At 33.1% G+C, this 15124-nt stretch overlaps 1 protein-coding gene across 4 annotated transcripts in view; it reads right to left on the bottom strand.

The window, feature by feature from the left end:
* LOC117109665 (phosphofurin acidic cluster sorting protein 2-like) overlaps positions 1-15124 on the bottom strand; it is a 76406-nt gene that overhangs the window by 24554 nt on the left and 36728 nt on the right. For all 4 annotated transcript variants that reach the window (XM_033252050.1, XM_033252049.1, XM_033252051.1 and 1 more), the window contains exons 5-6: positions 14549-14681; positions 8198-8298 (exon numbers count right to left, since the gene is read on the bottom strand). In XM_033252050.1, the coding sequence (XP_033107941.1) occupies positions 8198-8298; positions 14549-14681 (234 nt within the window). The remainder of the gene's footprint in view (positions 1-8197; positions 8299-14548; positions 14682-15124) is intronic.

Below are 15124 nucleotides of genomic sequence, written 5' to 3' on the forward strand. Positions count from 1 at the left end.
TCGTCGAAGGTACATATACAGTGTTTTAAATAAGGACATGATGGAACATTGTAGGTTACCCTGTAGTTTTTCAACTCATATATTCCCTTCAATATGTATTATATTTTAATTATGCTGCAATATCCTGTACAATTGTATTTGCTTTATGATACATCTACTATAAACTACTAATAATAGCAACCTTGAAACAATAATTATTGACCTCAAATTGAAAACACTCAATAGATATCAGTAGAGTAAGAACAGTCAGAAGACAATGAAGCTGATATGATTAATAAAGCTGAATAAACAATAACCTACAACCATATATCTTTTTTGTAACATATTTTAATGAACTTTGACTTAAATCTTATGTGATTTAATTTTAGACAAAATTTTAAATTGCTTTTGAACACATGAATTTGATCTGATGTGATAAAGTAATGCAAGGTTAAAATTAAAGCATACTATATGATCCCCCAATAGCAGACTATATCATTCTTATGTGTTTACCTAAACCCAATACAACACAATAAAACTTTATTATTCCACAGTAAGTCAAACTGTTTGGCCATTTGACATTAAAACATCAAACATTATATAAATAAGTAAATATACACAGATTATAGCTGTAGAAAACTAAGGGTAGGTAGTAGTAGATATTTTAAGGGTGGGTGGGTGATAACATTGTTATACTCTAATATAAAGTGGAATTTGGATGGGCAAGGAGGTTAATAATGGTGAGTGCAAGACCATGATATTAGTTTTATACAGTACTGGGAAGAGCACAGGGCATGGTGGCCTGTCCACCACAACTACATCCCTGAATACAACTCTTTTAAAAATCCATAATGAGATACCATTCTCCAATTCCAATTCCATTTTCATTTAACACTAAAGCTTGATATTCATCTCTAACCTTCAGATAATTTAATATGTTAAATCTTGTAATTCAGTGTTTTACCTACTACTGTATCTAACACTTAGGCACTATAAAAATATTATTAGTTTACCACCAGAGAAATTTTTACTAGACATTGTACGATGGACTAGTACCAAATCAAGCCCTGCATTGATATTCAAAGTAAAACATGATTTAGATAATACAAACAATTCTACTTAACTACTACCGTAAATTTTTTCCAAAAAAAAAAAATAATTTTCTTCAATTGCGAAAGTGTTGAAAATTAATTATTTGTTTTATTGGGCCTTATATAGTATAATATTCTTCTTTGAAATTAAAACCCTCATCCCATAATTAAATACTGTATGTTACCTATTCCATAATAATTTGCAGATATGTTGCATATTTTGAAACTTTAGTATAGTAGTTGTATTAATTCTAGGTTTTATTTCCCATAATTCCATATTAAATTAAATATATCCAACTGCTATTTTAACATTCTTAATTCTCATGTATTACAGTACTGTATAAAACAGAAGACACTATTGATCAACCAGTGCCATTCGACAAATAGAAACTACTGTATACAACATGCCACCATACTTTAATTAAGATCACCATTTCCTAACCAAACAAGAAATAAACACTGTAAACCGAAAATGAGAATCTTGATTACCATGGAATTACCAGTTAAAATTAGATAAGTAATAATAATAATAATAATAATAATAATAATAATAATAATAATAATAATAATAATAATAACCTATTTCAAGACCTGATATGGAACACTTCAATTAATATGAACATACAGCAGCATATTTTTTGTTTGTTTTTTGTTTTTTGTTTTTTTTTTTGGTACTTCTGTATTGTTGTTATAGAGGGATCAGAGATTTATGTTAGCTGTAGCTAGAATGCAAGGCTCTGTGATCATGTTGTACAAACATTCTTTGAAACATGTGGAAACTGCTTAGATACCTTATATCAATTTACACTGTATTCTGAATGCCATAGCTAGAATTAACATTGAATATATTTACATGGTGAGTAGGTGACCTTACTCCTCCAATTGAATAAATGTTCAATGAGTAACTTCACATTCTGTCTGCACATACATGTACGAGGCCCTGTACTATAGCAAAGAAGGAAGGATACGGAAGTCTTCTGGTAATTTCATCAATAAATGCGATATTTAAAAAAAAAAACAAAAAAAAAAAAACAGTTTACTGTTAATGGATAAATGGTAGATTGTCTTCATTTTATGGACACAGTGTGGTGGCTGTCATGTGGTCTATGGGAAGGTATCAATAACAGATGAAAGGCACAATCAGTAATAGTTAGGAGTTGTCAATTTATGATCAAGGAACCAAATTGATTCTGTTGCAAATTGGTTCTTAAAAGTATGTAGCATACTGCTTCAAAGATAGTAGGCCCATGGATGTACAGGGGTGTGTGCAAAGAAATAAAGACCCAAGCTCCCTGTATTCTAAGCTATGCAAATAAATATATTGGTTCTGTAATAATTACTTTTTATATTACATATAATTTTGTGAGACTTTAGATACTGCATTACACCATCCAGCGTTGTAGTTAAAAGGAAACGGAGGGGCAATGATGAGACAATTTGCTAAGGCCAAGTAACAAAATATCCTGGATTTTTCAAAAAGTTGGTGAGGGAACTTTTAAGAATAACAAAAAAAACAAAAAAATTGATGCAGGCCCAAAAAATGGTGAGGGAGTGGACGGGAAACAAGGAATTTTTATTATTTGGCCTAAAATGCAATGATCCTATAACAGAATGCATTGCAGTTTATTCTTAATTTATGCTTCGTTGTTCCATATAGTTCCTCTGTTGATGTTCCAATATACCCTTTTCTCAGCAATAAATGCAATTATGATGGTCAATAAATTTCATGCACTGCCTCTCTAGTGTCTATCAATCAATTTCATGGACTGCCACTCTTGGGGCCACCACCTAAAATCAATTCAAGTGACTTTAATAATATGTCGATATTTATACAGCGCTCTACGCAACTAAAGCCTTAGAGCGCCACTCCACATTATTACCCCAGTAATTTGAACAATGCCTATGGAGGGAGTATTCAATTGTTTGCTGCATGAGATAAATCAGTGCATTTTGCACTTCAACCTTCCTAGGTAAACTCCTGGGTGGAGAGAAAATATGGAGAAATATGGAGAATAGACAAAAAAAAACTAGCGACTCATATGGAGGAGGGATATAAACAGACCAGTCTCCAACAAATTGTTAGTTTGGCGATATCTGTCCCCAGCGATTGGTATATCTTTTTTTTTAAATGTATGGTCATTGCAGATATTGTAAACTCTCATAGCAACTGGCAACTGATCAATTCTGATGATGAGAGAGAGTCTTCTACACCACTGAGTTACTTTCTCTTTCTGTGGTGTACCCATACCAGAAACAGAGCAATAAAAAACCGAGTAACCATAATTCTGCACCATTGTGATTAATCAAGAATCAAACTTGACATCATTAATAAAAAAAAAAAATTAAAACGAAATGTCAATTCGTTTTGGAAACTATCATTATCGTCGTCTCGGAAATTAGTTCTAATTCTATTGATGTAATTATTCTCCAACCTTACACAACAAAATGTAGCCACATCCTTCCCAACCTCAGCTGAAGCAAAAGAAAAAATAGATAAACACTATGTAGATCTCCCTCCAACAATTTATTCCAACCCCCCTTCCCATCCCTCTGCAAAAAGGGTAATAGAATAGTGGATATCACAAAGTGCCTTATAATTGATGCTATACTGATCTTATCTCTTTGTGGTTGTGGTTTGGACTCCCAACCTCGAGGTCGGGGGTTCAAAACTCTCGCTGTGCAAGTCGCTTGTGTCCTTGGGCAAGGCACTTTATCTACGGTTGTCTCTCTCCACCCAGGAGTAAAAGTGGGTACCTGGTAGGTTCAAACACAGCCTGCGCTGAATACAGCTGCAACATTATGGAATTCCCCTATGGGGCCTGAGTGTGTGTTCCATATGTACTTGATCCAATTATCCGGGGTAATAATGTTCAGCGCATAGAGAAGTTTGATATGCGCTATATAAGTATACAATAATAATAATAATAATATCTCGGACTTTGATTGATGGAAGTATTGTATCAAGTTTTTTTTAGCCAATTAATGCGAATCTAAAATCTACTATCAAGATGATACAAGTGTAATACCAAATGATTTAAGTTTCCAAGGTCAATTGAGTATTTTACTTAAATTTATATTTACATATACCTGTTGAAACTGGCTAATTTGCATAAATGGCAATAAAAAAATATCATTTTGATTAAAATAATAAAATGTATGTTCTAGTAATTATTGATAAATTTAAAATGAAACATATAAAATCAGACATCAGAATTTCCACCATGATAATAATAATAATAATAATAATAATAATAATAAATAACATTTTTATAGAGCAAAAGACAGCGCTTTGAATTCCCAGTTCTGTAATCACTCCATAAAACTGGTATTGAAAACATTAATTAATATCCATGACCTAATCACCTTAAGATGCATCATTTAGTGTATATCATAATATTTCTAAAATAAATTATAATTATTATAAATCAAACTTCGTAATTAGACTTCAATACCCAGCATGACATAAATAACCTACTAATTGGCCCAAAAAAAATGACATGAATATCAAAGCGGAAGTAGGACTCTTAACAAAAATATGAGCATGGTAATAAATTGATGGCCTTGACTTTCCTGGCTGCATTGATCACTGTCATAATCCAATAGGCAACCAGTATTGTATGCAGTTATCAGAAATTGCACAGATAGTACAAGAGGGAATGAAGTAGATAATATCTACAAGCTATTAAACATTAATAAATATTTCTTACGTATAAAGGCCACCTTCTCAAGCACAGCATTTCTGTTGTATAATCAATAAGGGACCACATACTATTTTCAGCATGATTACTAGAGTGCAAACCATTTGCTTTAGGGGAAAGGAGGTTGGCAGTGTAGGCATATGTACTCTTTCATGATAATATGATAAATATAAATATATAAATAAGTAAATTGCAAAATAGACCTACTGTATACAGTAGAACCCCTCCTTTGGGATACCCCTATTAAGGGGACACTCTTCTGTGAAACAAGGGGCAATACAGTATATCTTTTAACACTACAGCCAACCCCTATTAAGGGGACACCCCTACTAAGGGGACGGGACACTTTCTGAGTGTGCCAAAAGGTCAAATTACCCCTATTAAGGGGACACTTAATTTTTTTTTCATTGTATCACAACAATTACAGCAGTCTCAAAATAAGACATATTCATTTAACTTTGAATTTTGACACATTTTGAGCAATAGACCAGAATTTTCTCCCCTGAATACTTAAGAGTTAATATAGGTATAGGCCTACTGCATGTGTTACTTCGTGCCAATCTTTTTTTACCCTTTACCATGAGGATTTCTTTTTTTTTTCATTTTTCGTGTACTTTCATATAACATTATAATCCATACCATAACTCGCACCCTTAATTCCAAGTCGTTACTCTATTCATACTATATTCATCAAATAGAAAGCTCAATATTTAAAAAAAAAAATAAAGAATATTTGGTCAGTAACATTGCATCATGAATTGGGAACATATTTTAATTACATTTCTGCTGATTTCATATTATAAATGAATTATATTTGCATTGCAAATTATTGCTACAAAGTTCTAATTCTATTGTAAACTATAATTACATGGCAATAAAAATAAAATTATAAAGAATGTATGTCATCGTTATATGAAAACATGCCAAAAACCCCTATTAAGGGGAAAATTTTACGTTTTTGGTTAGTGTCCCCTAAATAGGAGTACCCCTATTCAGGGGACATCCCTTTTAAGGGGACACATTTTTTGGTCCCAAAGGTGTCCTATTAATAGGGGTTCTACTGTATATAAAAGTAAACTGAACAGTTTGCACTAGCAGTTTCAACAAAATAAAAATGCTATAGAATTATAATACAGGTCTCCCTCCATCCAAGTAAAGACCACACTTGGGACTGGGGTTTTCATGGTCTTTATCAGGCATTTAGAAAACATAAAAAATTAGGTATTCATTTGAGGTTATAAAAAGGTGGTCTTTAAGTTCAGGTGATCTTTCATTAGAAAGATCTTTAATTACAGGTAGACCTGTAAACAATTTGTAATATTAATATTAACATTATAGATAATAATGAAGAGCAATTTTATGCACTATAAATATGTATTTTACCCACTATTTTAAAACCTGTAAACTATTTTTAACCTACTGTATAAACATGTTTACCCATCATTTCTTTACTATCGGTTTTGTTTTACATTCTATCAACCACCACAAAAGTGAAATGTAGGATGGTAATTTTTGCTTGCCCTCTATATTCATAAATTACTGTATAAGGACAAATGTCTGTTATAAAATGACAAAGCAAGACTGCAGAGTAAGGAAAGCGGGTAAATTTGAGAATAAATCAAACAAACCCTGAAAGGTAATAATTTATTATAACGTCCTGATAATGTTAGAAGGATTTATGGAGTGAGCATAATATTTTATGTAAATGTGAATATGTATTTAGAGATAAAAACATCTTAGTTGCCTATCTCTCAGAATCAATTTGGCTTTTCTTATTGTTTTGCAGTGTGCATATTATTTCATAATGTTAATGTATGATAAGAGATAAAGTAAATCTTTGTTGCCATTTAACAGGTGCATTTTGAAATTCTTTTAAATAATAAATTTTTATACTGCACCAAAAATACATAACAAATTATTATAAATAGCAAATAAATTCCAATTTAGCAAGAACAAACTATGAAATATCATGTGTAAATTTCTTTTTTTTTTAAATCACTTTGAGTATAATTTGCTACTTTTTGCTTGTAAACTCTATGCTCGAGATTAAGAACTCACTATTTACATTCAAATTTTAGCTGAATGAAATGTCACAGCTTTTAAAATAATGAACTTTGCATTTTATGTTGAATGAATCTGAATTAATGTATCAACTGAATCACTTAAAAACTAGGACCAACACTCAAACGCATTATCAAATCTGGCTATAGTTGAAACAGTTGATAAATTATGGTCAAATTTTGAACGTTTGTTACCTTTCAGACTGCTAAGCAGCCCATATTATTAACAAATTGCAAGTCAACAATTACAATCAGCTACACTCAAATAATAATTCTGCATTGCTGGTAAATGACGCAAGAGTCACCTAATGGACAGCAAGATTCAAGTAATGAATAATCCGACTATGCAAGTTACTTTAATATATAAGCTGCATATTCTTACCATATTTGAATATGTATCTAATAATATACTCATTCTATTAACTCTAAATAATAATTATTTAATACAGAAACTGCCATAATTTTGATAGAAATCCAATTTAACCACTATGAAAATTACACAGGTAATAAAAAAATTCTCAATATTAATATTATTGAAGATAATGTTAATGATTTTTAAAATTTAATATACCTTCCTTTCATTATTTTGCAATAAAAGACCATGTCAGATAACCTATAATTAAAATTCATATTGAACTGTTTTGTTTGTATATTTAGGTACAGTAAATACACTATTTGGCTTTTAAATTGAAAACATTTCCCTCTGCAGTAATTGATGACTGTTCACAGCATAGATCTATCATTGGGTGATAATCAAATTAGATTTTTATTGTAAAAAAATCAATGAACTGTAAATGAATCATTTTGCAGTAACTTTCTCATTTGATGTTTATCACATTTGATTCTGTTAAAGCAATGAACATTTATGTAGTGTCAATCGACCATAACAAATGACCAATCAGAACAGGGCCAGTCATGTTTACATATGTTTACACTGTCTATTTTTTAGACCTTAGCAACCAATATCCAACAGACAAGCAAATAGGTCTATTTAATGTTTTAGGCCTACTTGAATATTTTTTTGGGGGGTTTGAAGATTTTACCAATTAGGTATATCCTAGCTGGGGGCCTGTTCAGATTTATAGATTCTAAATAACATATTCTCAAAAGGAAAAAAAAAATAATGCATTGACATGAATAAACACATTGGTGTGATTACAGGAAATACAGTACAGTCATGTTTTAACAAAAGTGTACTTCAAAGTATTAAAGATAATAATAGACAAGGAAACAATAAAGTAGGCCTAATTATACAGAAACACAATATGGCATATGTTGTAATTTTGTTTGAAGACATTTATAATAGAGGATTATCAATAATAGTAAAGACTGTTATCTTTACTTCAAAACCACATGTTGATCCTCTTACCTGTGTTTCAAGATTCTCTCCACTGTCACTATTATCCTGGTCTGAATAATACGAATCATCGTCATCATCACTTTCATTGTATGCACCATCAGCAATAATATCTATAAAGAAAAATACAAGCTATGTAAATTATATGATATCAATATGACAGTATAAGTACTTTTAGGAACAGGTCTACATACGACAGTGTCATACAACGCAGCCCAATGCGATTTGTCCTCGCATCCTGTCTAAGTGAGCTAAACGATTCATCATGGGACAGTGTCAGCGGTACCCATGTCGTAGAATAGTAGACATGTTTAGACTCGAGACTCTCCCAACGAAAATCACGTTGGGCTGCATTCTACGATGCTGTGTGAGTTGGCCTTTAAAGAACCGATCATGATCATCAGAAATTCTCATGGAATGGAACAATAGTTGGATTAATATGAATGTTATACAGTAATGACTAATTTGCAATGATTCAATCCAGTACTATATAGTTCTGTTGAAAAAAAAAAAGAAATCCTTGAAAGATATCAGTACAGACCATGGACCTTTCTAGGGTGTCAATCAAACTTTACAACTGCACAATCAGAACATCCTCTTGTCACACAAACAAATGTGTCCTACAAACGTACAAGTTTACATACAATCTCTTTGTGGGTCCTTAAACAACAATATCCAAGGGGAGGGGGTTAGCAGCCTGCATGCAGTATAAAATAGACAAGCAAACAAGCCGCTGGTCTCAACAATTTGAACTGGCCCCCAGCTTTAAAAGGTTGAATACCCGGGTATTATTCAATTTGTAAATGTTGATGAAACAAAAATAGATGCTAGCTGGAGTACTGATCGTATTTTCACTAATCAAAAAAGATTTGAAATACCATTCACTGTTTTCATTTTGATTCGCATTGAATTGTTGTCAAATGCAGACATAAACAATGGATTTTTGAAACACTAATTGTTTTCAATCTCATTCAGATTGAATCGTACAGAACAAGCAGGCATAAAGATGATAAAGGTTAATGGGATTATAAATTATAACTAAATTATTAATCGTCAGTGTTGGAAATATGCATAGATATTAACAGTAAGCGTCGGGTACAAAACAAGGTGAATACTGCAGTATTTAAAATAACAATTAGTTTCTAGATACATAAACTGTAGGCCTACTACTACTCTTCCTCTACAGTGCTACAGATCAGACCTACCAAATGCCCCACATTCAGCATGAAATTCATGCAAAAAAAATTTTCCCCATGCCACTTATAAAATCTATTTAAAAGTCACATATTCCTTATTTCACAGGCTCATACATACAACTATAGTAGAATACTCAGTTTTACCATATAAATGTACTACTGGGGCGGACTGCTATAAGTGGTCTTCAGACGGTCTTAACGGTTAGCAGGCTATAATCATGACGTCACTACTGGTCTATGATTATAGACCATTGCTTAACCACGGTCTAACAAGTTAGCCGTCTTAAATTTTAAAGCCTACTCGGAGGGGGCTTACAACAGTCTTAAATCATTTTCATCATGGCGTTCTGCAGATTAATACAACAGTGCAATGGCAAGACCTAGGCCTAGATCGTCAAAGTTGAAGAATGGAACGACGAATATTTCGCACCCTCCTCAACATCTGTAAAAATAGGTCTAGGTTTATTTACGTTCATTTCGACACATTTGCGTGCATCGAGCACGCATGACGTCGCCCTCAATCTTATGTTACCAGGGAGTGCTTGTTTGCGTTTCAATACTCAAAGCGGTAGGGAAGACTGTTTCATAGCAATGGTCATAGAGGAATGACTTTAGTAACACTGTCTAAGTGATAAAGCCGGCTTTATTCGAGAAGTTAAGACTACCAGTTAAGACTGTTTTATAGCAATCCGCCCCTAAAATAGATTTTGCCTAAAACGGTCATTTTGTCCATTGATTTTATCTCCCCTGCTCCTGTTCTCAGTATTCATTTACTGCCATCTAGAGGTACAGTATTATTATTCTTCACAAAATTTTCTGACCTGAGCACCAACCATGGTAGGTGTGGTGGTGAGGACCTCTACTCTATAAGTATATATTACTTGAATATTCAACTTTGGTACAGTAGGTTTGCATATTTACCTATGGACTGGCAAACATGTTTTTTTTTTACAAAGCTGCAGAAAGCAAATTCAGAAAGTTCCAATTTACTCCAGTGGTCATCATCCTAGTCTGCTATAATGGCTCCAATCATGGCAGACAAAAATATTTGACCAGGACCTGGCTCACAGCAACCAAGTCTCTATCCCACATGACCACAGTACATTATATCATTAAGTTAGATTAACTCAAAACTAGAATGTCTATTTTTAGCTAAACTACTAATCATGCGTCTTCATAATCAGAAGTAAAAATTGCATATTGTATGCATTGAGTTCAGTCCCATGAGAGTTTGCATTAAGATCAGTATATTAATTAATGCCTCTAGCGCTTCCAGCTTAGGAGGTACATTGACAGACTCATGATGTCATTGGCAGTGGTGTATTTTATATGCAAAAAAAAAAATGATTGATATTTCTTACATTTTAAAAGAAAATTATGCTAATTTATTGGCTTTATTTTCTTCCACTCTGATTCAAAATATATTATTTTCAAGAATTTTTAATGTAACTTTAAATGTTTTAGTAGTTTAAAAAGGTTATCAAAAATTGTGATTCTAAAATAGACAGAACATATTTGGTAGGTTAATAATAATTGGGAGATGTTGTCACTATAATTATCATTTCTGTCACATATTGTCCTTATTTGCAACCAATCATACTGTACAAGCACATCTCAGAATGGCAACTGGAATTACTTCTTCCAGCTTATCTCATATTTCTAATTACTGTGTGTACTTCCTCTCATACTATTATAATACATTTCAAGTCAGCAGACAAGTATCCACACTATTATTACTGTCTGTAGGCTCCATGGTAGGCTCTACACTAACTTATTCCTTCCAATCTTGGCTTGTTAGTCTCTCATCTTTCGATTGCCTGCTGTAATTAAGGTATAAGAAGTAGCATGTTTGTAGATGACATGTACTTCAATACCAATATCTTTTCACATAGATACAATCGTAAATTACAGAATAGAACATTAATTTTCGAAATTCCACCATTTAATTCATCACAACAGCAGATTACCTTGCAATATATTAATTTGAAATATACACAATTTGAAGGAATAAGTTTAACGTGGCATGAAACCTACAGACAGTTATGAAACTTGTTGAAAAAAATATATGTTTGGTTAAAAATTAATATTAAAAAAAATTATGAATATATCTTCATAATTAAACACAAAGTTAAATGGATTGGATTTATTCCCTGTAAACACCAAGGATAACCCATATGCAGTGGCGTCCTTCTAGTGGCGATTATGCAGTACACCAGGAGACAATCCCCTACACTTTTTCGAAGAGTGTAGTGTATTCTTTAAAATGCAAATATGGGCAATATTATTGCACATGGGACTAACAACATTAATGTCCAAAAGATGGTGCACTACTGAACCTTTCATTTTAGCCCTCCAGCTGAAACACAAAGAGAGCAGCGATGGGAATTAATCTGGGAACAGAGAGATCTCCACGGTTCAGCGCACATACTGTTAGAGTGGCTACCGCTGATTTAGTCGATTACCGCCAGTTTAGCCAAATAAGCTAAGCTGCTCTCTCATTAACTAATTATAATTGCTATCCCCTTTGGAAGGGACCATTTAGCATACTCTGATGGCCGAGTACACAAAGCTTGTTACCAAAATTCCCAAACATCTTGGCAAACTTTATCATTCTGACTACACACTACATAGCATCTTAATTACAGCATGCAGTCATGATTACATTAATCACTGAATACCAAACCATGCATTGATTTAAAAAGAAAGTCACCTAAATGAAATCTCTAAGCCCTGCAGAGCTAAATTATAAATCCTTCAAATTAAATACATTTTCATTAATTTAGTATCTAGTACACTTTTTAGACTTGCACGCTTATCAAATAGCAAGAAACTTGTCAACTGTCGCTACGATAAAAAGCAAAAATTAGCGCGGATCCTAGCAGCACTACAACTTATTTAGTTTTAGACATTTGGTCTAACTAGACGACAGCTTTACTCACAAATTTATGTCAAAAATTAATGCCTATTATCCAAACTGATATAGAGAGCTCTGGTGAGACATTCCCAAAGATAATTGTCTACAGTTAAAGCAGTTTTTTGTAAGCTGGAGCGTCTGGTTATGGGAAAAATTGGTCCAATTTTATTGCTCGCAATCAAAATTTGCGACCACGGTATTAAGGCAAATATGAAGTGAAATCAGCAGTACATGGCTTACATCAAAAAGGAAAAAATTGGAACTGCTGCAAATATACGTAGCCAAATATTTGCTTAATTGTATTTCAAAACTTACTTCGGATAGACTTGAGAGAATACTACATTGGATGACGAAAGTTACAAGCTGTACTAGAATACACTAACACTAGTGCTGTATATGCGTTGGTTGAGCGTTAGGTTGAGAAGTAATGTTCCTGCTGTGCTGCGGCTGCTGTGGGTCCCCAGGGACACAGCCCAAATTTCCAAGTTGAATGAGGACAAATATACAATTACTAGTGTTTTTTTCAAATAGTTATCCTAAAGCCCCGGAAATGAGTAACCAATGGACCTTGATTTTTTCCCCAAAATTTTAGAATGGAAGCAACTATATATAGTATTTCCTTTAAAACTGTTTCCAAGTTTTAGAGGTAGACTTTGTTTCTTTAGCAAAAAGAGGAGAAAATTAGAGATTGCATCAAGGATGATGCAAAGGCAGGGGTCCCAAGTTGAAGAACTCCATTTGCAGGAGATTTTGTCGGGAACCTTTGGCCGCCTGCAAATACAACGCGTGACGCGTTGCAGCCAATACTCAACTACTCATAATATCAAATACTTGACATTCAATGATCAAACACACAGTTAACTTGCTCTTCCTTTCATTTTTATTTACACAATGTAAATTATACCATGAAATTACATAATTCTGGAATCTACTAATCTGTACAGTAGGCCTGGTCTAATATTATACATTTATTTACGTCACTTGGGCCTACTACATCAATATCATTAATTACATCAATTTACAGTTCTTTTCTGGCATCTGTTAGTTTAATATTGTATTCAACAGTAGTAGTAGTCTAGTAGCTTCTTTGCTGCTAAAAGAAGAGCGGAATTTGGATGCAGATCAATCATGGCAAACAAGTCTGTAAACATAAAAAAATAACGAAAATATTATCTCAAAATGAATGTAACCTAATTTGTTTTTATTCTTGTTAAAATATCGATAGTCTTGTCTAGGTTTACGTAGCTTGACTTGATAAACTTTAACTGAGGTCTAGACCTAAGGTATTTTGAGGACGGTTGGCCTAGGCCTAGTCTAGGCCCTAGCTAGTACAGGAAAAAAATGGCTCGAGGAGGCGGCTAGGCTTAGGCCTATGTAGGATAACGACGAGTGTAGGCCTCTAAACCATCCATTTCCAAGTCACAAAACTTAATGTAGAACGTATGATTTATTATCACAATCACATAAAACTGTTTAAAAAGAAGTCAACATACCTTTAAATATCTTTCAACATCGGCCATTCCATCGTTCTTCACCGATATTACAGCATAACCAACAACATGGACATCCATGCTTTCAAACAGTATACTTTTTCCCAGAGTTGAGTTCGTTGACCTCGATGGTGCGCCCCCCCAGTTGCGAACGTACTTCTTGAATTGTGAATTAAAGCACATGAATTTTTGCGTTTCTTCGCTGGAGCCATATTTTTACTTATTATTTTCGACTATTAATAATTGTATGATTATTTTCATGAAACAGCTCGATAAAATTAACTTATGCAAAAAGTTAGCTGGAGGCCTGTATTTTACGGGTCAAAGGGCGTGTTGTTTACGAGGTTGTTTAGATATCAAATCACACTGCAGGCATGGTCTCAAGCCGGGCGTTGGAAGGATGGGCGCATCGACTTTTTTAATAAACAAAGTGTGTTTTGATTCCATGTTTTCAGCAGCTACCGTAATTAATTGCAAATGCATTATAAACAGTGATGGTAGGGAGTGGAATAAACTTATTTGTGATTGTTTACGATTGTTTTTTAACATCCTGAGTTATGTTTTTACCTAGGCCAAGCTGATATTCAAAATTAAATAGCCTACTCACATTTTCAAAAATTTACAGGAGAATTTTTTTCATGCGGTAGAAAAACATAAGCTTAGTAGCAAGGAAGTAGCAGTAGACTTGGGACCTCTGCAAAGGTTCTGTACCATCAAGCTATAGCCTCCTACTTCCTATTATTTCATTAATGTGTGTGCTTACCTTGCGGTCGCTTACTTAATTGGTCCACTGGTTGGCTGGACAAACCTAATACCTTCACTACTGCAACTTCTTTTTCCGTTTCTTTGGTCTGGTTATATAATCGTAATTCACTGTCTTTTGATCTTTGCAAAACCTATCGAATACAAAAAGAGATATTTTTTTTCAAATAAAATTTCAGCTTTCAAAAGTTACACTTGATATATAAATTAAAAACAAGACAGAAGGCAAAGAAGGTACAGTAATAAAAATAATAAATATATCTTATGACAGGGCAGCCTGAAAAAAAGGAGCCGAAAAAAACACACATAATCAAGAGTAAGCAACTTGTAGTCAAATTTGATTCTGACATCACAACTTGTTCAAGTGAAACATTAATATTGAACTGCTTCAATAAAAGAGATGTGCAGTTTTAGTAATATTCTCATTACAAGAATTACATTAACAAATGTCTATAATGAGAATATTAGTTAATTAGATATTTGTTTTCCTTTCAGAAAAAAAATTCCATGAAATGATCAATATTTAAAAAACATGGGTCAGTAATCTGGTATGACCTTGGCATGGGTCTATGATTGA

This window comes from Anneissia japonica, unplaced genomic scaffold (assembly GCF_011630105.1).
Source record: "Anneissia japonica isolate Jap-2015-1 unplaced genomic scaffold, ASM1163010v1 scaffold288038_len354873_cov157, whole genome shotgun sequence".
NCBI lineage: Eukaryota > Metazoa > Echinodermata > Crinoidea > Comatulida > Comatulidae > Anneissia > Anneissia japonica.